This window comes from Arabidopsis thaliana, chromosome 2 (genome assembly GCF_000001735.4).
Source record: "Arabidopsis thaliana chromosome 2, partial sequence".
Taxonomy (NCBI): Eukaryota; Viridiplantae; Streptophyta; class Magnoliopsida; order Brassicales; family Brassicaceae; genus Arabidopsis; species Arabidopsis thaliana.
In genome coordinates this window covers 8,220,778-8,245,838 of record NC_003071.7, presented here as the reverse complement: position 1 = coordinate 8,245,838, position 25,061 = coordinate 8,220,778, and the positions used below count along the sequence as shown (strand labels likewise).

Here is a 25,061-nt window from a genome sequence, read left to right as displayed (position 1 = left end):
TTCATAGTTATGATAATAGGTTTCTCTTTAATATTTTTTGTATTGTTTTCCAAATATAGATAGTCATGATTGCATTAATCTAAAAATACTCCTTAATTAATCATAACGTTTTTCTTAAATATCTATAAATAGATTATTTTTATTGAGTACAGACGATCTATCAATGGTCCTGTCACCTGCTTAGGACCGTGGACTTGCTTAGTTAGCGGCTTGCTCGGAGTTAAAAGTTTTATTTTAGTTTTTCCGTTTTTTTAGGCAATGATTAGCAACTATAGTAATTTACTAATTTATTTACAATTATGATTAATTTATTTACTTTCCATTTTCCACTAAAAGAGAGATTAATTAATCTCGCAAAATTTTGGTTCATTGAATATACATGCAAATTTATTTTCCCTGTTAAAGATCTACTAAACTCAAAATGTCATCATTTTTCATGTCTATATGTTGGGGCTAGCCTCTATTCCTTCGCAAGCTGGGCGATACTATACGGTTTACTTATGATTCCGTCGAACGAGCCCTTCGCCACTACCATATTAGTGGCTTCCGTGCTGTGAAGATCATCCCAAAAGACATATTCAGTCCTGTTTGCACAAACCGGCTGGTTTGGGACACAAAGTTCTTCCCCCGGGTTTACTGTGCAACAACTCTTACCTCCAACCTTAAATCCTATGAAATTACGAAAGCGTGGTGAGTTCAATTGTTATTTAAGAATTAAAATATTCTTGTACTTTGCATACATAGTTATTGGATCAAAGTTAACTTGTTATAAGTCATGAGTTCAATATGTTTACCTAGGAAAATGAAGGCTTGGGGATCTCCACCGGAGAAAAGATCGACGTAGGTAAACTTTGCACCTCTGACCTTCTTATTGAAATCCATGACAAGGTCGTCAAGGTTCTTATTAAAAATCTTCACTGCTTCATTCACTTCGCGGGAACAGATTTTACCGTCACTGTGTGACTTCATTATCTTTGGTGTGCACCCAATCTGGCTGAGTCCGAAAACTGCCACCTTCCTCGCTCCTAGACGGTGCAAATTCTACAAGCATGCACATAATTTGGTTATTTAGAAGAAAACTTGATAACCTGAACACCGTTAGATAACCCTAAAAACCAAACTAATTTAAATAACTAGTAAAAATAAAAACAATGAATGATTATCCTAAATATATGTCACACCAAATGGTTCCACTTTACCTTTAAGTGGGAACGGTAAATAATAATGAGAGAATATGCGTATTGTTTAGGAGTGTAGCGTCGTTTAGTGTTGTACGGCTTTGACATGAAGTAATTGTTGATGTAATCGTTGCTTCCAATGTTGATCATGTAGAGACATTGTTGCAATCTTTCTGCTGGTACATTCGCTTTCGTTATGGACGTCTTGTGATTTTGTAGTTGCTTTCTTATACTGATTCTATCTCCCTATATACATATTTTAAGGTTTTGTTATTTAAAACATTAGAGCTACTGAAACTAAAACATCCCACCAAAACTCGGACGTTCTAAGCGTGTATAACATTGGCTATGATGCATAACCTATAGGAATAAATCCTGTTATTGTATGAATTTTTGAAACGTTAACAAAAGAAACTAAAACAGTTTCCAAGGAAACAATTTAAGTATATATATATATATACACGGTTCACATCATTTTCTCCATCAAAGTGAGAGGTTAGAGCTAAGTAACTAACTATACTTTATGAGATATTAAAGCCCAATCATTTATCACCAAACAAAGTCTATTTATAAGTTGTTTTTCTAGTTCTTACTTCTTACCAAGTGTTCGCTAGTTTCTTCACGAAGTCCACTTCCACCGGAAGCGTAGTTCATCCCGGTGTGAGCTTGTTCAGGTGATGCTTCGGCGAATGGCGGTATAAAATCCTTAAAACCGGATAATTCACCTGACGATAAAAACATCACAAATTAAATTCATGTATGTTACCATATACACAGTCGTCTTTTCTAAAGTACAATTACAGCATTCGAACGAAGCTCTATAAAGGGAAAAGATCTGTAAGAAAGTAGAATATACATGCATATAATTTGAGACCTATAATTTTAAGGGGAAAAAAAACACGTCTAATATACCATTAATAAAATTTCGTACGACCAAGAAACAATTGAGTGGACTATGCATGTAGTATATATATCTTTCAAAATACGTAATTATTAGGCATATGAATGAACACATAAGGTACAAAATGGAGAGACTAGCTATTGATGTCACAATTTTAGCTTTTAATATGTAAAAATAAAATCTTAAATACTTTACTAAATGATATTTGAATATAGTTTTTAACATATTAAAGATATGTTAATATTTTGGATCTAGTGACATAAGTGTAAAAATGGTTTACCAATAAAATGATACTATAAAGTATCATTTTGATTCTCAAGTCTCTCATACAATTTTTTTTTCATTTGTTCATAATATTTTAAACCTTTTCTTTTTTAATTTTCAAAATATATAAAGGATATACAAATGTCGAGTAACTAGAGGAAATTAATCGGGAACTAACCGATAATATCAGGGATAGTGCGGCCATTTGAAAAACGGCCGGTCGGGCCTTTAGGAAAGTCATTACCATAAGGTGAAAAGTTGACTTTTGCCTCGGATTTCAAGTTATTATTATTGCCATTATCGGACATTGAGTCTCCAAAAACGAAGAAACACGGCGCTTGTTGTCCGTAAACCACCGTGGCCGCTGTAAATATGATGGCAGCAACTAACCAACAAGCTTTAGACATTCTTTCAACCATATTCTTCAAAAATAAAATAAAACAAGAAATTGAACAGAGGAAATATTTATTGAAGAAAAGAAGTAAGATCTTATTCATTAAAGTTGTCATATAAGAGAGGCCAGAGTTTAAGTTTAGATTTGAAATTGATTCTATGAAGAATATTAAAAGGCTATTTAAAAGAAAGGGTAATGAGCAAAATAAGGGAGACTACAATCTTTTTGTATGTGGGGAGGATCTTTAATTTTAGTTAACCTGAGAATTTGTGATAGCGAATCATGCTACTAAGATTGTATTTTAATTTCTTTGCAAATATTTTGTTTAAGCTATTTGTATCATCAAAGCATACTACTAGTACCCCCTATCTTAAAGTGTTGCTATGAAAAATCTGATTTTTAAAAAAAAAATATAATTTTAAGAATTTAAATAGCTTCTTATTCGATATATATAATACTAATATTACAACGATGATTCAAATTTAAGTTTATTACTTTTTGATAAATGATAAATTATAATCTTAGTCTAAAAATGTGTTTTGGGGGAAAAGGGTACTTTTTTGAACAACAAAAAAAGTATAATTCGTCTTTCACCAAACACAAATAGTGATCTAGTGACATTTACCGCTGACAAAATCATTCAAATCACAATTATTTATACTATGCATCATTTATTCATCATATATTTTGGAATAATTAATATGGGTTATGTAAATAAAATAAAAATATTTTACTTTATAATACATCTAAATATAACAAGTAATCATTATTTTTAAATTGGTGAAAAAGGCATGTTATTCATATGATAAATTTTAATTGGAGAAGAAAGGAATGCAATGAGTTTAGAATAAGCATAACGAATGAAATGAAATTATAGTAGATCACAGATGCCAGATAAACACCAATCCGTAATGTGAATTAAAATACTAGCTATAACTATTACCAAGATCTATGTTTATTCCTTTCAATTTGATTATATCGATTATAATCATTGGGATCTCTAAATGAACCTAATTGATGTTTATAATTATACAGATAAGTTAGTTGTTTTGATTCTTTAAAGTTTTGGGGGATTTAAGTTTTAACATTCATAAAACGTTAGTATTATATGCTTACCAATCTAAAGTATTAGATGAATTATTTTAATAATCTGAAGTATTATAGCCATGTGATGCTAATGTCTTGTTGATCTTAAAAAGACATGAACTAAAACTCTATATAGATAGTGCCAAAATTCCTTGATCGCGCTATGTACATTAGTACGGTCTCAAATTTCCTGGCATGTATAAGGCATAGAGATTTACTCACACAATTATAAGAAACACTAAATTTTCTTTTATTCAAAATCATATTATGTACATAGATTCATAGAAAGCTTCTAATCAAGATCCATACAAAATTACAAAGGGAGACACAAACCTCCCATATACCTTGCCGGTTTTATTATATTGACATATATATAGACTATATAATGCTATAACATAACATAACAACATACTATACGAACATATAATATATATGTGCAAATTAACATGTTAATTTGAACAAGTCGCGGCACACTTGGTCGTACAGTCAAATGAACATCCTCCACTGCGGCTGGTGCTTTTATAACCATCCTTGTTAACGTTGGTTGATTTGTAGCACTCCTCGGGACATGTCAGCTTCTTACCGCTACAAGCTCCTTGCGCCGAGCATGTATGTGCACCTCCAGCATTCATCATATCTCCGAATGATCCTCCAGCACCTCCAGCACCTCCAGAGGACCCCGAAAACCCGGAAAATCCATGATGAAACCCGGATTTGGAACCAAACATCTCGCTGATTCCACTATCCCAGAGTTGACGACTAGCTTGAGATGCTGAGACGAAGATGATTACCAGAAGAAAAGGTAAAAGGATTGATTTTGTAAACATTTTGTTGTTGTTTGTTGTTGTTTGTTGTTGTTGTTGTTGTTGTTGTTATTGTTTTGTGTGTAGATTGGTTGTTGTGAGATTGAATAGGATGATGTTTCAATATATGCATATATATAACATACTCTGACTACATATGTGACCAGTGATTTTTGTTAAGCTATTTAAAGAAAGAGGCAATGAGAAAATTTAGGTAGACTACAATTATTTGAGAAAGCTCTCTAATTTTAGATTAATTGTAGAGGACTAGCTAGATAATTGGTCGGAGTAGTTTTATGCAACTAAGAAATTGTGTAAAATTTCTTGCAAGCGTGTCCGTAATATTATGCACATTGGCCGACGTACATAGGTTTTGGGAGGGTCACTTGTACACATGATTTTTTTTTAAAAATTAAAAGTAATTTTATAAGGTTTGCTAATAATGCCCCTATTGATGTATTAATTTTATGTCCCACTAGGTGACTAATGTGGCTTAGCATTTGTTGCATATATATGTCAGGAATTAAGGATCTAATTTTTTTTTCAAGAACACGAAATTAAAGTAGAAAAAATAATGTGCACACAAGATATATAGTGGTTTTACTCAAAAAGAGTTACGTCCACTTTCTTCTGCTGCAGATTTCACTAATATCGAAAAAATTCGGAGGATACAAGTTCTCTCAATCTCTAACTCTACCTCTATACTTCGATGATATAACATAGGTGACTACTACAATTATATAAATGAAAAACTTAGGACAAACATACATATGCCAATATTACCCAAATATCTTTACCAGCACGTTTACTAGACATCATACGTTCATATAGAATAAAACAATATCTGTCATTTGTGGTCGAAACACACAACAAAGAAAAAAAACAATATTAATGACAATAGTGAAATATCATAGTATTACAGTATATTTTGATATTCAAATATTTAATTTACATTAGTTACAAATACAATCGTTTTCTTTTCTTATATAAAAAAAAAAATATAAAAGAAAAAAAAAATGCAATCGTAAATTTGATAAATTCAATTTCCATGATTCATAGGCCCAAATTTGGTAAATTCAATTTCCATGATTTCCTTGATTAAATGGGCCTCGTTAATAATCGATTGGGCCAAACTTCTTAATATTTTTTAAGTCACGTGGAATGTCACGTGCTAATCATCTTCTTCATAGAAACCAAAAACCTAATCTGCAAGATCTAAACCAAAAAAAAAAAACTTCAGAAAATTTGAAATCCTCAGAATTGCAGAGCAAAGAACAACCATGGCGAATCCTATTCAAGAGGTACCATTTCGAAAACGCACTTCTAATTCAATCTTCAATTTCGCAATGTATAAATTTTTCAGTGAATTGATTTTGTAATTTGGATTTTTCCATGGCAGATTCTGGAGAAGCAAGTTCTAACGGTGGCTAAAGCTATGGAAGATAAGATAGACGACGAGATCGCCTCTTTAGAAAAGCTTGACGAGGACGATCTAGAGGTTTTGAGAGAGAGAAGGTTAAAGCAAATGAAGAAAATGGCAGAGAAGAAGAAACGTTGGATTAGTCTTGGACATGGTGAATACTCTGAGATCCATTCTGAGAAAGACTTCTTCTCCGTCGTTAAAGCCAGCGAACGCGTCGTCTGCCATTTCTACCGCGAGAATTGGCCATGTAAAGTATGGATTCTTAATCTCTTGCTTCAACATTTTCGAATTTTTTGTGTGGTTTCAATAGAGTTCGATTGCGTAGTTCAATGAATTCTCTTTGATTAGAGATGTTAGGAATCAAATAATGGTGCTTCTTGTTCATAGCCACTAGACCTTGTGGATGTGTTTGCATTGCTTGATTCTTAGAGCTTGTGGAAGTGATGTGTTTTGATCGGTGTAACGGTTTTTGGATGATTTGGTGATTTGTGAATGATTGATGTTTGTGTAGGTGATGGATAAGCACATGAGTATATTGGCAAAGCAACACATTGAGACACGTTTTGTGAAGATCCAAGCTGAGAAAAGTCCGTTCTTGGCTGAGAGGCTCAAGATTGTTGTTCTACCTACTCTTGCACTTATTAAGAACACTAAAGTCGATGATTATGTGGTAACAATAATTATTGGTTAAACGAGAACATTTTGTTAGTTTCTTTAGGATATGATTTAGTGGATGATCAATGTTGTTGTTGATGATAGGTTGGGTTCAATGAGCTTGGAGGGAAAGATGATTTCAGCACTGAGGATTTGGAAGAGAGAATAGCTAGAGCGCAAGTGATTCATTACGATGGAGAGTCATCGTCGCTTAAACCAAAGTCGACAACACAAGTTAGAAGGAATGTGAGGCAGAGTGCTCGTTCAGATTCAGACTCCGAATAGACTCTCGGGTTTTTCAGCAAACGTTTGTTGGTATGTTCATGATCTTCACTCTATCTTCAGCCCTTTTTTGGTGTGAGTTTGTATTGTGCGAATTCAGTTGTGATGTGTAATACAAAGTAGGAGATGATCTTATATGCATATTTGATGAGTTTTTAACCTTGATAGTAGTTAGTGTTTAGAGTCAGAACCAGATATTTAGAGGCAAAAGTCATTCAAAACGTCTGTGTCCATATTAGTATGATGGATGATTCCATACATCGAACAAATGAAGTCTCCTCGATTGCTTATGAACGCGCACATCTTTCCTGTGTTGAACTAAAATTGTCTTGGATCTTAACTTGATGTTTCAAATGAAGGAGATAGTACCTAGTGTTGAATGAAGAGTCCATATTTGTACTCCCAAAAACATAAACAAACGAAACCAATTGGTCAACTTCCATCAGTCATCTTTTGCAGTCCCTGTTAGTCCCAAGCCCAATATATTCTTAACATCAAAATTAATTTCGAAACACTCCATTCCTACTTCAAAGCAAAAAGAGAGAGAGAGAGAGTACATCAATGATCCATGTAGATGGTATATTTATGATGTCGTAGTTTACCCATACTCTAAAGCTATCTTAGTTTATCCGCATACGAACCCTTGTGATTCAAGCTATCTTATCTGCTGTGGAAGTGATAGGACTGGATTGATCAAGCCAACTTCTTCGACCTCGAGCAACCATCTTACTCTAGACTAACTTGTTGGCCAATTGTTACAAGAGAAAAAAAAAAATAGGTGAAAGTATTCGAGTGTTTTGCATTGACGTCATTGAATAAAATACAACCACATTCTCACCAAGAAGGGAAATATCAGATTTCTGATCGTTAGTCTCGAACACACTTACTTCCAAGAACGACTCTTTTTTTTCTCTCGTTCTCTTACTCCTTCAAGCTTTTCTTGGGCCTCGACACTTAGTTTCACATTCTTTCGTCCTATTTTCCCCTCTTGCACATATCCCATCAGTGTGTAGTACAAAAGATGTTTTCTCTACACAGATTTAACCTTACACAACATTATTTTCCCCAAACAAGGAATAGTGAATATGTACATGAATAATGTATATGTTTAAGAAAATAACATGTTATATTTTCAGTTTTTCACCCAATTTTTTTTTTTTTTCTTATAAGAATTTTCATTTACCTAAATAAATCTTCCTTCTTTTATTTAAATTTTAACATAAAACATTTTGACATTAACTAATTTCTTATATTATCATATTCAATGAGGGGTAGGCTTTGCATTTTTTTTTTTTTAATGTGTTTATTGGTCAATACACGAAAACTAAGAACAGCCAAGAGAGTATGTCACAGGCTGCGTAGTTTCTTCCTTGAATCAAGGTTTCATGCCATGTGATGAGTTGTCATTGTTTAGAGCTCTCAAGATTTATATTAATACTAGATGAGTACCCACGCTACGCGTAGGTTTATTTTGAAAATTGTTAAAAAAATATTTACATTGATAGTTTTTTTTGCTAATTTATATTTATTCTTTATTTATTTTTGTATTGTTAATAAAATGAAATCAATAATATGTAGTTATATTTTATGGTTAGATTCATTTGTAACTCGAAATATCAATTTATATATTTCATGTATAAAGCTGATTATTTATAAAATTTTAATATTTTCACTTCATAAATATATATAACAATAATATATGATATTCTGAAAAAATTATGAGCAACTATGTTACTTGTGTGATTTAAAATTTGCCTAACTCAATTTTAAACTAAATCTTATTTTATGTACTTCAACAACATTGTGATAGGCTCATGATTAAAATTTGGATTGACATCAACTGAACAAGATTTGAAAAGTATTCGTATGAAAAAATAAAAAGATAACAAAAATTAAATGTCATTTAAGTCAATATTTTTTGATCTTCTGTCATTGCATATATCAATATTAGAGAAATGATCATGTCTTGAATGATTTGAAATTTGTCTAACTTGATTATAAATAAACTATTTCTAGTTTGATGTGTTCACTTGATATAATACTCCAACAACAGTGTTATCGACTCATGATTAAATATATAGAATTGATATAAACTGAACAAGATTTCAAAAGTATTCATATGAAAAGAATTTAAAAAAAAACAAAAATTAAAGCAGCATTTAAGTCAATACTTTTAGATCTTCTCTCATTGCATATATCCATATAACAGAAATGATCGTGTATTAAATTATTTGATAGGTCTAATGTTTTAAAGGTTTATTATTTAAAAAAACTTGAATGTCAATGTTATCAAAGACTCAAAATAAAATTACTAAACTAATAAGAGGTTTGGTAACGAACAAGTACAACACAAAAAAATAGTATAATAAAAAGAGTATAGTAAAAGTAGTGCTTAATTTATTATCATTAATTTTTTTTATTTTTTTTTATTTTAAAGAAATCAATTAAGAGTAGGATTGATGATATATTTAATTTGCTTATTTAATTTGATTAATATTTTAATTTAAAAAATATAGAATGACACATGTCATTTTTTTTTGTGATGATGTGTCATTCATTTGGAGAGAGTTGGCCAACTTTCATATATATGATTTATATTAGTCAATTGGAGAAATTTACACATAAAGACTAATCAACTTGATTACTGCCTATATCTCATCCCTCGTGATGATCTCCAATTTCATAAGGTTTTTTCAAGTGATCATTCACTTAATTGCACAGAAATATAGTAATGTTTGATCTTTTTATACTTTAGTATGGTCCACGTTCATTATTTTGCAAACTTGCATGACTTGTCAACTTATATTGTATATCATCAAAAATAATGTATTCCACATACACAAAAACTTACTTTCCATCACTAGAGTCAACTTTAAATCCTATCCTCGTTGTAAACTTAGATCTTGAGAAGGATGTAATCTGGTAAGATGGATCAAATCACATGAGTTCTTCTTCTTAGTCCCTCTTGTTCAAGTAGTTGCTAAGAAGTGGTAACATGGCTTTGAGTTGGCAAAGATAAGATTAAGATCAATTTAAACTTGACACCGAGACTGGTTTAGATTTTGCCTTTGATTAAGAAAATCTGATTAATGACACAAAATATACATTTGTTTTTATAACTGTAACTAATTTCTTCATAATTATAATTTCAGTCAATACTAGTATACTACTCTTTAATGCATCATAAAAAAAAACAGCCATATATTGAGGGTTGAATTATATTGTACCCAAAATACATGGTTGAATAACACTCTCAAAGAAACATACATAATCAAAAGTCCTCAATTAAGCAATTATAGCCTATATATAACAACAGTATAATAAAATAAAATATTATACAAATCACTATGTGAGCCTCAACCTAGCCTCACATCAAACTCGCAAAATATATGATTGGACATTACAGAGTGTAACAAAGTCATTATCATAATTGTATTCTTCAAATTATAAAATAAACTAAATTGCATGTACCATACGTAACCCGTAATTGTAAATTTGATCAACTCTATAAATGGAGACAAAAACACACACAATGATCAAAACCTTAACATTCTAAGCCATGAAGAACCAAAGCAGCTTCTCCATTGTTGCTCTTCTTCTCATTTTCTTTTCCTCATCTGTCTTTGCTCAGCTGCAGACAAATTTTTACCGGAAGTCATGTCCTAACGTGGAAACTATTGTCCGCAATGCCGTCCGCCAAAAGTTCCAGCAGACTTTTGTTACGGCTCCGGCCACCCTCCGCCTTTTCTTCCATGATTGCTTCGTCCGTGTAAGTTTTTTTTAAATCGATATATTAGTTTACATTTTGTAAACGATAATGGGTAGAAAAAGCATATTGTACGTGTTTTTAATGTAAATATAAATATTAAATAAGTAAATAAAAAACATAAATATGAATATATTTGTTTTAAATAAAGTGTTATTGGTAATTTCATTTGCAAAAAAAAATAATTAAATAGATTTTATTACTTTTTGTCTATGGATTCTATAATGATTTTGTAGTTCTATGAATTTTGAATGTTGTTAAAATAAAGATTTTAAATTTATAAACTAAAAACTAAACATTCAAAATACTACGAAGTTATCATAATGTTTTAAAAACTTATGAAAAAATAAAGAAATCTCTCCTATATATTAGTATAATGTTTGGCCCGTGTTCAAAAAAAAAAGTATATATTGTTTGACTATTTAACGTTATATACAGGGATGTGATGCTTCGATATTGCTGGCATCACCATCTGAGAAGGATCACCCTGATGACAAGTCACTAGCCGGAGACGGGTTTGATACGGTGGCAAAGGCAAAGCAGGCCCTTGATAGGGACCCCAACTGCCGTAACAAAGTCTCATGCGCTGACATTTTGGCTCTCGCCACTCGTGACGTCGTCGTTTTGGTACATTTCAATTCTTATATTGATCTTTATCTAATTTCCTTGACACCTTATTCATCTCTTCAAAATTCTATTATTAATGTAGGCTAAAATGAAATGTCCCGAAAGAAAAATCTAGGCTTGAAGGAATATCTACACTAATTAAGTAACTTGAATTCATTACTGTTTCGTTTACTATGAAGAAACAAAATCATGGAACACGTACGTGTTGATCAACCCGTGAAAAAATGTTCATTACCTAATTAAGTAAATATAGTAGGATTATTTAGCTAACGTGTCCTAACGATTTGGTTATTATTCCCTTTTTGTGTGATTATATTCTTTTTCATTTTGTGTCATTATTACTAAAAGACTTGTGAAATTAAAGATAATAATATATTGTAGACCGGAGGACCGAACTATCCGGTAGAGCTAGGGAGGAGAGACGGCAGACTATCGACAGTGGCTAGCGTTCAACACAGTCTACCCCAGCCTAGTTTCAAATTGGACCAACTTAACACTATGTTCGCTCGTCACGGTCTATCCCAAACCGATATGATTGCACTCTCAGGTATTTAAACCGAAGCAAAACCGGAGTAGACGGATTTTAATTTCATATATTATAACCAAGTCTAACAGATAATTTTTATGATATGCAGGAGCACATACTATAGGATTCGCACATTGTGGCAAGTTTTCGAAAAGAATTTACAATTTTAGTCCTAAACGTCCAATTGATCCGACTTTGAATATTCGTTACGCCTTACAATTGAGACAAATGTGCCCCATTCGGGTCGACTTGAGGATCGCAATTAACATGGATCCTACTTCTCCAAATACATTTGACAATGCTTATTTCAAAAACCTCCAAAAAGGGATGGGTTTGTTCACGTCAGATCAAGTTTTGTTCTCTGATGAACGATCTAGATCAACTGTCAATTCATTTGCTTCTAGTGAAGCAACTTTTAGACAAGCTTTTATTTCGGCTATAACGAAGTTGGGTCGGGTTGGAGTTAAAACCGGTAACGCGGGTGAGATAAGACGGGATTGTTCACGTGTTAATTAGTGATTTGTTGTTTCTTTTATTTAAGAAATTTTGCTTCTTCTTTTTTAAGATTTGTTTTCTGAATTGTATGGTTCTTTGACGAAAAAAAAAGAAAAAAAGAAGAATTGTTTCACCACTCTTATTCTTATTTCGAACACAAATTCTCAATATTGCTAAGGGTTACCACAATTTACAACATATACAACGTAAGGTGGAAAGTACTTACATTGAGAGAAAAATGGCCAAGACTCTTGGCTTAAATGAGCTCTCAAAGTTTTATTATACCTTCTCATAGGTTAGTGATTCTTTTTTAGAGTTTGAGTATATTTTCCAAAATGGGCTATCCATTTTGCAAGTCATTTTGATCCATTTTGTCTATATGAACTTATAAGCCCACTGATGGGTTACAAATTTATTGAAATCAATTCTCGATTATATAACTTTCTTGGAAACTCAATTATTTTTTCTACGGACGTTTTAGACTTTCTTTCCTTTTTTGATAAAAGATTTTGAATTGTCAAAATCAAAAGAAGAAAAATAAAGAGAAAAAAAATATGTGAAGGAGGATGAGACTCGTCGTTGCAATTCTAACCAAAACCTAGAAAATCTGGTCAAACTCTTCAGTCTCCCTAAAGTATTACAAACATTAATGACTTTTTGGCATGGAAGACAACATCATTCATTCTTTGAAAGACACCAACTTTTAACATATCCAAATCTAAACTAAAATAGTTAGATATTTGCACTAAAACCAAAATTGATCTACTTTCAATTTAGAATAACATTCTAAAACTTCATTGACGACCTCTTTAACATTGTTGATATCTTGTAGTTAGATCGTTTAACTATTACAAGATACTACTAATCATTAATCAAATTGTTTTTAATAAATTCTTAACTAATGTGTTTTGATAATTAACGAATTGTATGGTATATGAAGGAAATAAATGAGGGGTTTAGGAATGTAAAGTTGTAAAGTAAATGCACGTGGAGACATTTGTGGAATGCATCCAAATGAAGTATAAAACAATGTACTTAACACAATCCACATGCTCCTCTTCAATCCAAAACCATATCTGTGGGTCCCTATTTTTCCAAATTACATTTAGTCAAATAGTATTCAGTAATATAATCGTGACAAAATATATAAAATCATAACATGCCATTTACCAATCACAGACTTTAATTTGTACAGATTTTCTGACAGCCTTGTACGAATTTTTTCATCATTCAAACCGACAAATATAGTTCAATGTATTTTATTATACTACTGGTTATAATTATATGAGCGGAATTAGATTCTTATGATATAAAAATTTATTCGTTTGTTTAGAACAATGTACGGAAAAAGAGTTACAGTTGTGCTTAACAAGCTAAATATTCTGAATCTGACATATCTGAAATTGTTCAAAAGTGGTTTAGATTTTAAGTGACACTATGATATATCAGGTTTAAATCCCGTTTATCTCAGTGCGTCTGATCTTGAAACAGTACATTGATATTAACAGGAAAAAATGGACAGTTTATAAAACTTAGCAAAATAGTAAATTCTTTGTGAATACCATAATTATACATATAATTTCGAATTTCACATTTTCTATCGAAAACGAGTATAGGGTAATTTGATTATTATGTTCTAAAGTTTGACGATATTATATCAGTTCGAGTGGTGGGTGTTTTTTTTATGATGTATTTATGTGCGAGCTCTTTTCCTTTTTCCACAAATGTAATAGTAGTTGACATGAGTACTTCAATTTGATTAATAGTTAGCTATAAACATTAAACAGATACATTTATATTTATATTTTGCAAGTCAAACATTGAACCTTCTGCATTAAAATACCACAGAAACATTAAATTAAAAAGACAAAGAAGGAAAGAAGAACACTTTGTAATTAAGTCCTTAACTTTCTTGTGAATGATGAGCCGAAAAAGTGCGGTTTGGTATGAAGAAAATGTGAAATGTCAATTTTCACAAAAGTGTGATTTATATACGGTATGTTTAATCATTTTTTATTACACTTAAATTAGCGTTTATGTGCCATTAGAAAGAAGATTTTAATTTGGAAAAACTAAAAAGGATCCTAAACATATCATATTAGTTAATTTTATCAACTAATTAATAATACAGTTTCTGTTTTAATTAAGGTTGGTTACTCGAAACATTATAGAAAAAATTAGTGGAGTATTTTAGCCGATCAAACTTATAGTTATCATTTAACACTCGTGCCACTCTACTTGATACATAGCCACTGTACTTGTTAATCTCCACTAATCATATTTATTCTGCTTGATCCGTATTTTGTTTTCATTTGTACTGGCCGAATTTTTTTTTGGGTTTTAGGTTTGTTTGAATGGTTAATGCACGTAAGAACATTGTCATCGGAGTAAAAGATCCCATCGGAACCTTATTTTGTGTATATATTAAATTACCGAGACTTAGACTACTTAAGTGCATCGTCTAAAATCTGAAAATTCTTTCCATCATACATATATTAGTTAGAGATAAAATTCAGTGAGGAAAAAGAGGAAATTTCTCCACGTGAAGATGGTTGAACGGAAAAAGCAAAGGATCTAGCTGGCCAATGGGACATGCATATGAGTAAAACAATTTAGGTAAATTAAGTTCACGAGTTCAAAAGAATTTCGTGAGAGATGTGAGAAATGATCTATCTGCGAGCGGTAAACTTTGTATTCGATTGTGTGTAATTCTCAAGATAACGGTTACAAATCTTTGTCACGTTATCAATACGAACAAAGTTTTATCTAGTTTCTTGTATTTTTGTGGGTGGTGAAACTAATAATTCCAAAGTCATCACAAGTGCGGCCAATAGAATGATCAAAAGAAGAATAATTGATGAGGAGGGTAAAGTAGAGGTAAAGGACAAAGATTGAACAAATGGGTAAAATCAAGGACACAAACACATGCACACATGCATACATACAAAATATGCATTCATATTCTCATACAATATACAAGCATATGTGTGGATGATGTGTATAGAGAGAGAGATCGGGCATGTGAAGGCATTAATAGGAGGTGGGGTTTGAGTGTTGATGTCTTCATATTCTTGCAATGGAGCCACATGGTAAACAGGGAACTCAAGCCCCCTCTCTTTAGGGTAGGTATGATTCATCCAAATTTAGAGCTCTTCCATGTGACTCCATGTGTTTTTTTCTTCCATCACCCATTATTCATTTTTTTCTTTCCGCTCTTTAATCTCAATCTTGCTCAATTTGCTTCCAAGGTCTTATACCGAATATTGTTGATGTTAATTCAAACTAATGGCATTTCATTTTGTTACATTTGTATGCTTCTGATTTTTTGTTAAAATCTATTTAATTTCAAACGTTGTCTGAGAGGAACTATATAAAATTTTCTTACATATTAGATCGAAATTTGGTTATTGATCAAGGTTTTTTTGTTCATTAAAGATTTGCAACCGTCAAGTAAAATATTAAGAAACTAGATCAACAAACGTATGTGATTCTTTCTTTCGTTTTTTTGTTTGCTAATAAAGAAAAAGATCTCATGAATCATATAAGATTTCATTTGTTATGAGAGTACTTGCCAACATAGTTTACCATAAAGTTAAAACCCTATTGAAATATATTATCTATATTTCTGTTTTACCCTTTTTCATATACTTGTGCAATGCCCACACACATATTAGTCATTTATGTCAAAAGAAATAACTTCATAAAGTGTGATCGATCGTGTCAAATATCACATGAGTTAATATATATATCATTACTCCTTTCACATACATTACCAAACCATCTCTTTCTCTTTCTCTCTCTCGTGAGTTTTTGCTCTATATAAGTATCTCCCTGTTAGAGTTCCGACGAAGCAAACAAATTTCACATGGAGAGGCAAATTATAAACAAGAGAAAGCGAGTCTTTTCTCTCCAACCAAACAAGAACCCTAAGGCAGTTTTCGCAAGAAGATACGTGAGTCACTTGGTTCCAGCTCTTAAAAAGATCAACATGAACAAATCCTCTTCAAAAACCAACAAACAAAGTTTAGAACAAACCGTGAAACATGAAGTAGACATGGCTTTCGCATTGTCTGCTCAAGAATTCGCGTGGAGCCGTTTCTTGCAACAGAAGCTATTATCTTCCCCTTATGATGATCCAATTAGCACTAGTAGTTCTCCTTCCGAGATTCTAGAAAGATCGAGCAAGAGACAAGGTGGAGAAAAACACCAAGACAGCGACGAAGAAGAAGAAGGAGGAGAGATCAAGAAGAGATTGAAGGAATTGCAGAAGCTTTTGCCAGGTGGAGAAGAGATGAACATGGAGGAGATTTTGAGTGAGATTGGAAGCTACATTGTATGTCTTGAATTGCAGATGATTGTTTTAAAATCTATTGTACAAGATAATACTTCTTGAATATAATATAATTCATTGTTTCTTCTCTTCAATATGATAAGGCGAATACAATCACAAAGCAAAAACTATAAATTTAAATTTGTTATATTGACGTCAAAAGAAATTTGTTGAAAGTTGAAATTTAGAAGCTGACTTTTGCCCAACAATATATAATGTAATTATGTTAAACATGTAAATAAAGTGTGAAAGTCTGGTCAATAATTTTTATTTATTTGTTAATGTTTACACATTTTGATGAGAAGTAGTTGTTGGTTGTGATGTATCCAAGGATAGCATGTGTTACCCAGAACCTTGTTTTGTCTTGTTTCTTTTTTCTTAAGTTCATTATTTTATTTTATAAGTTACTACGTGAGAGTATACCAACAAAAAAAAAAAAAAATGATAATTTTGTCATTTCACGCCGACTGACTTTAAATTATTTTTTGTGCACATATTTTTATTTCATATTATAAATTTTCGTCTTTGCACAAAACATAACGATATAATGTTCGTCATAATTAACACAGTGGATGAATTTGTCACTGCTTTGAATTGATGTATTCATCATCACCATCAATATTATTTGGATTACACGAGCAACTTGAAAGAAGAGTATTTACTTTCAGCTTAGAGAAAGTTGAAATAATTCTTATTTTTAGAGGAATGGTGATATATATGATTTGAAGTCATCATCCATATCTTTGGACGTGACTCGCAGAGTCATTCTTTGCTTTTGGTTTTGCATAAAGTTTTATAGTAGTGCAAACAGCCAAATGATCATCTGCAATTACAAATAACAATACAATTTACATGTATTATATTATTATCGTAAATAATTTTAATATTATTTTATTATAATTTCTTAAGTTTCCCTATAGCAAATTACTACGGATTTGCAAGGATGTATATTATTATTTTGTGTCAAATCAAATTATTTAAAAGAGTTATTGCAAATCCATAGCAATACTTGCCAATGATTTACTAGACATATTTTGTGAAGGATCTATTACGAAAATCTTTCTTCCCAAAATTTACATGATATTTACGAAGTATTCGAATTTGCAAAAACCGAATTACGAGAGAATGTCTTTTCTCGTAATTATCTGGCAACTTGCAAATAACATGTTTTCTTGAGTGTCTGCCCATGAAGAAGAGCCGTAGCACTGAGAAGCCCTCTCATTGTAAATATTGTGTTGTCTTCATCTTCGCTGAAACGCTCTCTCATTGTAAATGTCTTGTTGTTGGCTTCATCTTCTTTCTATGATAGAGTCTTTTGAGATAGAGTCTTTCGGGACTGGATTATATGATAATCTTTCGAGAACAACACATCCCTCGAATGTGAGTTCGCATTGCTAGCTAATCACTCTCTTTCGCTCGAATTTACAACATTGTAAATATCTTGATTTATGAAAACCAAAACTATACGAAAACCAAGAATGTTCTTGTTTTAGAATTAAATTTAAATATTATCTTCAAGATGAAATTGATCAAACAGACAAAAGAGTGATAGAATAATCACATTAGGCCATTAAAAAGCAAAGTGCCTTGTCTCTTCAAAGGCAAAGGGCCTTGTTTCTTCAAAGGCAAATTTGCAAAGCTCATATCGAGTAGGAGTTTTAAGAACAATGACTAACAATAACAAAAAGAAAAAAGAGTTTTGGAAGAGTTATGGCAATACACAAGAGTTCTCTTCCCTCTACTGTAATGACTTTTAAAGAGAGATTTGTGAAGACAAAACAAAAGATGAGTCATGATGGGGTTGGTTTTCGGTAAATGTTTGTGTTGTTGTGCAACTCCAACTACACAGTGTAGTGATGTCCTGCTGTATCAATGTCCAATCCCTTTAGCTTTGCGACTGATTCCACATGTCCCTTCAATGTGTGAAGCTCCCTAAGCCTGTCACAACATAATATTAAATCATTCACCAATCAGAACCTCTATCAAATGGCATCTTTCCGTTGAGATTCGTTTTAATCACACTACTTACCTAGCTATCTCGGCCCTTCTCTTGGCTTGCTCTGCGATCTCAGACAGCTCTCTGTAACTTCCTTTCTCTGGGAAGATATTAACATCTTCTTTTGGCTGCAGACCGTGCAATGTCCTTTGAGCTTGTGCCCATTGAGCTTCTCTTTCTCCAATACCGTAATCTTTCTTGGTTGTGAAAGCGGTCTGTTAACATAGAAGAAGATGTGATTAGTATGTTACCATCAGCTTGTAAAAGAGGTCTCTATAGTGGTAGATAGACTTGTATGTACCCTGTTGTCAAACAAGCTGGCCCAAGCCTTTCCACTCAAGATATACCGAATGGCAAACTTCAAAATGTCCTGTGGGAAGTATGTTACGATACTGTAAATCCAAATCACACCTGCCCATCCCCAACCGATACCCTTCACCTTTGCAAATGTCCAGTCGGCATACACTGCGATCAAAGTTGCAACCTGCATTTGGAAGGAGTGAATGAATTCAGTGGGTTTCTTTAACCTAATCGAAGTTCAGAAAATATGTGTGCTTGATGTCCTTACCAGTTGTGCAATGACGAATGCAATCATCAGAAGCGCCCCAGGACGTTCGACAAATGACCAACTCCTTGACCTGGTGACAAAGATTAGAGCTTGACTGATGATACTAACTTGTAGATACACAGCACCCATTAGTTCATCGTTATTGTCCCTGATTGACCTCACACCGAACTTGTCCTGCAAATCGAAGGTGAGACAATTTTTTAAGACTCAGAGCAAAAGGCCTGGCCATATATATCTATATAGTCCCTGAAGCACCTGTACCAAAAAAAAGAGAAAAGAAATGAAAATAAACTGATGATGTACCGAGAAAAAGTCGGTCTTGTGAGCAGCCCAGAAGAAAATAACACTCATAATGGCTTGGTAGCCTCCCAGCACAATTCCAGTGGCGAAAATTTCTTTGAGCTTCCAGCTATCAGGTGTGGGAGATGGCTTGACTCTGTCCTTTGAGATTGTCATGATAGTACCTAAAAGGTAGTAACACATAATACCATAAGATATAGCTGATAACGAGTGAGGACGCTGTCTAGAAAAGTAGGATGTTATTTGCTCACCATCATTAAGGATGGCAATAATCAGAACCATGAACGCTGAGAAGTCAAATTCCCATATCAAAGCAATAAGCATGAAACCAAACTGCAAGAGTTACAACGCAATATGATCAGTATACAAAAAGTAAAATCATGCTAAACAAGTGATAGATTTGTAAAACGGGTTTCTACTTACCACAATACGGATTGTGATTGAGACTGCATAAATCTGTCACAAGCAGGAAACTAAAATTATTAGTTTCCAGCGCAAACGAACACAAGTGGTGGGCATAATATATTAGAGTGAGATTAAGAATACGCACGGTGTAGTTCTTCATTCTCTGGAAGATAGCTCTGCTAGTGAGAACGGCACTGATGATGACACTCAGCCCAGGTTCCGTGAGGACGATATCTGAAGCACCACGAGCAGCATCTGTAGCATCGGCCACAGCAATACCGATATCTGCTTTCTTCAAAGCGGGTGCATCATTAACACCATCACCGGTCATACCAACAATGTGCTTCCTCTCCTGCAGCTTTTTCACAATTTCATATTTGTGCTCTGCAATCAGTAACCATAAGAACCTTGGATCAATATAACAAAACTTTATAATGAACATGTGATGAGGTTTGAAACTGAAAGCAAGGCATAACCTGGAAAGACGCCGGCAAACCCATCAGCCTTCTCGATCAACTCCTCAACAGGGATGGATGCAATGTTCGAGTCCTTGTCGGTACCGAGAAGAGCCGCAGATGGATACATATTGGTTCCCATTCCAAGCCTGCGACCGGTTTCCTTACCAATAGCAAGTTGATCACCTGGCAACGTAGTTAGAGCGCAAGTTAGGGGAAAACATCTAAATAACCATGGATTTCATGGGAAAAAAATGATGAATAAGAATAGTTACCAGTGATCATCTTCACATTAACACCTAGATTCAACGCCCTACGAATGGTTTCGGCACTGTCGTGTCTTGGAGGGTCAAAAAGAGGCAACAAGCCAACAAATTCCCATGGTCCACCTGGGCTTTCTTTTGTTTTCTCGGGTACCACCTAAAAAGGAATATGCAATTAAACAGTTGATTTACAGGCCAAAAAAAAAACCCAAATAAGACCAATGTAAAAATTGCTTGTAAAAAAGTACCTGACGAGCTACTGCCAACGACCTAAGACCGCGCTCAGCGTACTTGTCAATACAAGAGAGTACCTTCTTCCTAAGGTCAGGCCTGGCATTGGCAAGGTCAAGGATCTGTGTGGGAGAATCGAATTAGTACACAGAATAAAGGAAAAACGCAACATCTTTAGGAGAAAGTTGAAGATTCATCACCTGCTCGGGAGCACCTTTGCTGACTCTGTGCCAGTTACCATCAGAGTCGATGTAAGTCAAAGCAGTTCTCTTATCCACAGGGTTGAATGGAAGGAAGTGAACCTCTCTGATTCCAGCTCGGGCCTATGAAAATCCAAGTGAAACATAAGAAATTAAGAACTTGTTTTCTCGACCTTTCACTAAACTAAAGAAGTAATTCAAAATGATTAGAGTTATACCTCTTTCGGATCAGCAAGCATTCCAACCATGGCTGCATCAATAGCGTCCTGGTTCTCCACCCTAGAAGCCATAGCTGCAAATAGTAGAACTTGATCTTTCTCCACACCCTTGCAGAAAACCTCAACCAAGTTTTTATCCACACTCAATTTATTAAGGGTTAGTGTCCCGGTTTTGTCACTGCAAAGGACATCCATTCCCGCCATTTCTTCAATGGCTGTCATACGTTTGGTGATAGCACCTTGCTGAGACAACCTGTGAGACCCGATAGCCATAGTCACAGACAAGACCGTGGGCATAGCAATGGGGATACCACCGATCAAGAGGACCAAGAGATTGTCAATTCCATCTCTGTACTTTCGGTGTTGGATAGGGTACATGACGACTATTTCAATCGCTATACCAATAGCAATAGAACAGATACAGAAGTTTCCAATGGATGTAAGAACTTTCTGGAAGTGCCCAACTTGGTTAGTGCTGTCCACAAGGTGAGCAGCTTTACCAAAGAAGGTGTGAACTCCAGTGGCTATAACAACCGCTTCGATTTCTCCTTGTTTACAAGTTGAACCAGAGAAAACTTCTTGACCAGGGTGCTTGGTCACAGGAAGGGACTCTCCAGTTAGAGCAGACTGATCAACCTTTAAAGGATCTCCTTCAAGAAGACGGGCATCGGCTGGGATAATGTCTCCAAGTTTAATGCTAACAATATCACCTGGGACAAGGATAGCAGCCTCTTGTTCACTCCATTTTCCATCCCTAAGAACCTGAAAACAGAGAAACAGGTTAAGCTCTCTAGAAGTCTCGAAATATCTTGTACAGTAATGTCACAGCATCCACCAACATATTACCTTGGTTTTAGGAGCAAGACCAGCCATGAGAGCAGCTGCAGCATTTCCGGCGTTGTTTTCTTCAATGAAACTGATTGTGGAGTTGATAACAAGCAGACAGATAATACCCACAAAATCTTGCCAATCCGGAGGTCGATTATCACCATTAGCCAAAGCAATGGCCATGAGAGCTGCAGCTTCCATAACCCATGAAAGCGGATTCCACATGAACCCCAGAAACTTCAGAATTTTGCTTTCCTGATATTTTTTTACGAAAGATCAACCTCGTGAGTTAAACAAAACCAAAGCTTTCAATGATGATAAAACAACAATGCTAAGTCAAACTCAAACCTTCTTCTCTTCGAGCTTGTTGGGGCCAAATATCACAATCCTGTCTTCCCCTTCCTGCGTTGTCAATCCTTCCCTTGTACATTTTAGCTGCTGGAAAACTTCCTCAATCGGAATTTTTTCCTGAGAATCAAAGCAAAAGTTTTGATCAGAACCCAAACAATAGTAACTCAAACATCAAACAAGAACAAAAGGGTAAAAAAGACAAAAACTTTTCTAGTTTTGAAATCTTTTTACAAATGTCAGAAACGATCCAACTCGGCGACTCGGAAGATGAAGAGTGGCGTTGACTCAAGTTGTGACAATGAAAGGTGAAAAGAATCTGGCAGTGGAGGATAGAGGGACCACCACCACCACCACCACTACTACTACTACTTCAATGCACGTGTTATGGAACGTGTAACACACGCGCCTGCGGGATTCCCTCCATGAAAGGTGGCTACTTTCCGGCGTGAAAGCCAAAGTCCGGTTAAGGGTATTTCGGTCATAAAACAATTTCACTAAACAAAATCAATTACAATAGAGGAATTCACAAGTTGCTTCTACTGATAGATGTTTTACAAAAGGACAAAGAAGTTCAAAAAAAAAAAAAACGTACTACGGAAAGGTACATCAAAAAAATTCGAACATCAACAACAATTTAAAAAAAAGTTGAAAACTTAAATTTATTAAAAACTCTGGTATTTTTCATGGGTGGAAGATAGAAGAATATTATGAACTGCTTTAACATCAAAAACGTTATCTTTACAAAAAAAAGATGATTTTTTTTAGAGAAAGAAAGTTATATATCACAAGCAAAATCAAACTTTTTGCGATTTTTTTCTCTTTTAATAAATATGTGAAAGAGACTTTTGTTGAGACGTAGCTTAAGCTTAGCTCCACCACTAAAAAGACTTATCTTTTTATTCAGCGTTTCACATGTGTGTAGTTTTTGGGTAGATCTACTTTTTCTGATGAACAGTATCAAAATCTACTTATTTTTGGCTTAATACCTAAAACCTTTAAAAGACATCTGTTATTTTACCCTAATTTTAGACCAAAATTAATAAAGTTGGAATCTTGATTTGGGTTTTGTATAGGATCCATGATAGAATCATCGAAAATGAGGCAGATACAATTGGGGGGAAAAATCGGTTTTTTTTTTTTTTGCGGATTTTTCGGGTTCTTGAGGAATTAAGATTCAGTTTTCGATCAAAGAAAAAAGGAGTAGAATCATCGGAAAATGATTTGAAGAAAAAAGGGTAAAAGAATCAAACGTGAAACCATGCAAGGAACAACAACGAAACAGATCTATTTCTCATTCAAGCAAATCATCGAACACTTTGTGGGCATGATGAATAAACACTAAAAATGAAATTAAAAACTCGAAGAATTTAAGCGAGAAGAGAATCGAAATAATACCAGATCAACGGTCTCGTTCTTGATATCTTCGAGACCTGACATCTTCACCCAGAAGAAATCAACAAAACGACGCCCCTCTCTGTCGTTTCACCACTCGATCACACACACACACACGAGAGAGAGAGAGAGAAAGCGAGCTTCTGTTGCAGAGGAGATATACGCCTTCTCTTTTTATAACCACTCAAAACGACGAAACTCTCCACCGTTTCAGACTTTTATTTTTCATTCATTTCGACCGTTGATTATGATTTGGTGATCATCAATGGTTGTTAATTGTTTATGGGTCCTTTCTCACTTGGAAAACGTATATTTGACTTTGGATTTTTGGTTTTATAATTAAAATTTCAGATATCATACTGTTTTTTGAAACATTGTTTACTTAAACTGGTTTTATACTCTGATCCTGTAATGTAAGAGAATCTATATTTATTTTTTTCTATTAAGAGAAACTTTTTACTTTTGAGTATCAAATTTAGTAGAAATCTTAACATTAACACAAATTTAGGATAATATACTAAACTTACATAAGAAATTTAATTCTATGGAGTTAGTATTTTTCTAGATATTTATGCATATTAGAATATGATTTAAAAGACAAAACTGTAATGTATAGATTTTAAAAAATTATACAGTATTGAATTATCATAAGAAAAATATCTAAGATAAATTTAAATTTTTGATTAATATTGTGGTTATGTATGGACAGAAAATATGCACAATCATAAGTTCTTCACTGATATCTTTTTGTGTATATAAAATTGATAATCAATAAGGAAAAATAATATACATAATAATTATATGAACATTGAATAATGCTTAAAATTTGGGTTCTTTTTTGTTCCCAAAGAGTTGTGCAAAGCTAATCTTAATGACTTCTATATAAGTTACTCATTTTGAAGGAAAAAAAAAACAAACAAAATTTAAAATACATACATGGATTTGTGAATATACATATATATATATATATATATATATAGAGAGAGAGAGAGAGAGAGAGAGAGAGTAATATAGATATAACATGTATATTTGATATATGTGTGTAGATACTAACTTTATAATTCCCTATGAGACAAATGCAAAAGTTATTTTCTAGATCAACCTAATTTGCTCATAAGTTTAATT

At 33.4% G+C, this 25,061-nt stretch overlaps 7 protein-coding genes across 10 annotated transcripts; 3 read left to right on the top strand and 4 right to left on the bottom strand.

Moving 5' to 3' along the window:
* Positions 1-257: 257 nt before the first annotated feature.
* Positions 258-2,888, bottom strand: AT2G19010 (GDSL-like Lipase/Acylhydrolase superfamily protein). Of its 2 annotated transcripts, none has more exons than NM_001335618.1 (5): positions 2,522-2,888; positions 1,779-1,903; positions 1,200-1,424; positions 795-1,041; positions 258-669 (listed from the first exon to the last, which is right to left on the bottom strand). In NM_001335618.1, exons 1-5 carry the CDS (start codon positions 2,850-2,852, stop codon positions 461-463), a joined length of 1,137 nt encoding a protein of 378 aa, NP_001323983.1. In that variant the 5' UTR covers positions 2,853-2,888; the 3' UTR covers positions 258-460. The 2 variants fall into 2 exon arrangements, with proteins under 2 accessions (NP_001323983.1, NP_179491.2); NM_127458.2 differs by having other exon boundaries at positions 313-669; positions 2,522-2,826.
* A 1,155-nt stretch (positions 2,889-4,043) lies between these two features.
* Positions 4,044-4,735, bottom strand: AT2G19000 (uncharacterized protein). The gene has a single exon (NM_127457.3). It carries the CDS (start codon positions 4,648-4,650, stop codon positions 4,273-4,275), a length of 378 nt encoding a protein of 125 aa, NP_565445.1. The 5' UTR covers positions 4,651-4,735; the 3' UTR covers positions 4,044-4,272.
* A 1,085-nt stretch (positions 4,736-5,820) lies between these two features.
* On the top strand, positions 5,821-7,344 carry TXND9 (thioredoxin-like/ATP-binding protein). Its single transcript, NM_127456.4, has 4 exons — positions 5,821-5,927; positions 6,026-6,301; positions 6,561-6,719; positions 6,809-7,344. Exons 1-4 carry the CDS (start codon positions 5,907-5,909, stop codon positions 6,986-6,988), a joined length of 636 nt encoding a protein of 211 aa, NP_179489.1. The 5' UTR covers positions 5,821-5,906; the 3' UTR covers positions 6,989-7,344.
* Positions 7,345-10,398: 3,054 nt separating this feature from the next.
* AT2G18980 (Peroxidase superfamily protein) lies at positions 10,399-12,504 on the top strand. The gene is made up of 4 exons (NM_127455.4): positions 10,399-10,754; positions 11,190-11,378; positions 11,760-11,925; positions 12,014-12,504. Exons 1-4 carry the CDS (start codon positions 10,545-10,547, stop codon positions 12,418-12,420), a joined length of 972 nt encoding a protein of 323 aa, NP_179488.1. The 5' UTR covers positions 10,399-10,544; the 3' UTR covers positions 12,421-12,504.
* Positions 12,505-16,083: 3,579 nt separating this feature from the next.
* Positions 16,084-16,723, bottom strand: AT2G18970 (uncharacterized protein). Its single transcript, NM_127454.2, has 2 exons — positions 16,435-16,723; positions 16,084-16,325 (listed from the first exon to the last, which is right to left on the bottom strand). The coding sequence occupies exons 1-2, from the start codon at positions 16,464-16,466 to the stop codon at positions 16,169-16,171; spliced, it is 189 nt and encodes a 62-aa protein (NP_179487.1). The 5' UTR covers positions 16,467-16,723; the 3' UTR covers positions 16,084-16,168.
* Positions 16,265-16,839, top strand: AT2G18969 (transcription factor/transcription regulator; the record flags this gene model as incomplete). The annotated part of the gene is made up of 1 exon (NM_001124873.2): positions 16,265-16,839. The coding sequence occupies one exon, from the start codon at positions 16,265-16,267 to the stop codon at positions 16,790-16,792; it is 528 nt and encodes a 175-aa protein (NP_001118345.1). The 3' UTR covers positions 16,793-16,839.
* Positions 16,840-18,216: 1,377 nt separating this feature from the next.
* Positions 18,217-24,325, bottom strand: HA1 (H[+]-ATPase 1). 3 transcript variants are annotated; one of them, NM_001335616.1, is made up of 16 exons: positions 23,940-24,325; positions 22,542-23,038; positions 22,212-22,448; positions 21,366-22,127; positions 21,148-21,270; positions 20,965-21,069; positions 20,729-20,873; positions 20,475-20,639; positions 20,144-20,382; positions 20,017-20,049; positions 19,845-19,926; positions 19,597-19,757; positions 19,294-19,467; positions 19,027-19,209; positions 18,759-18,940; positions 18,217-18,667 (listed from the first exon to the last, which is right to left on the bottom strand). In NM_001335616.1, exons 3-16 carry the CDS (start codon positions 22,416-22,418, stop codon positions 18,571-18,573), a joined length of 2,658 nt encoding a protein of 885 aa, NP_001324052.1. In that variant the 5' UTR covers positions 22,419-22,448; positions 22,542-23,038; positions 23,940-24,325; the 3' UTR covers positions 18,217-18,570. The 3 variants fall into 3 exon arrangements, with proteins under 3 accessions (NP_001324052.1, NP_179486.1, NP_001324051.1); NM_127453.4 differs by having other exon boundaries at positions 22,542-22,661; NM_001335617.1 differs by lacking the exon at positions 23,940-24,325 and having other exon boundaries at positions 22,542-22,661; positions 22,776-23,686.
* Between the last annotated feature and the right edge of the window lie 736 nt (positions 24,326-25,061).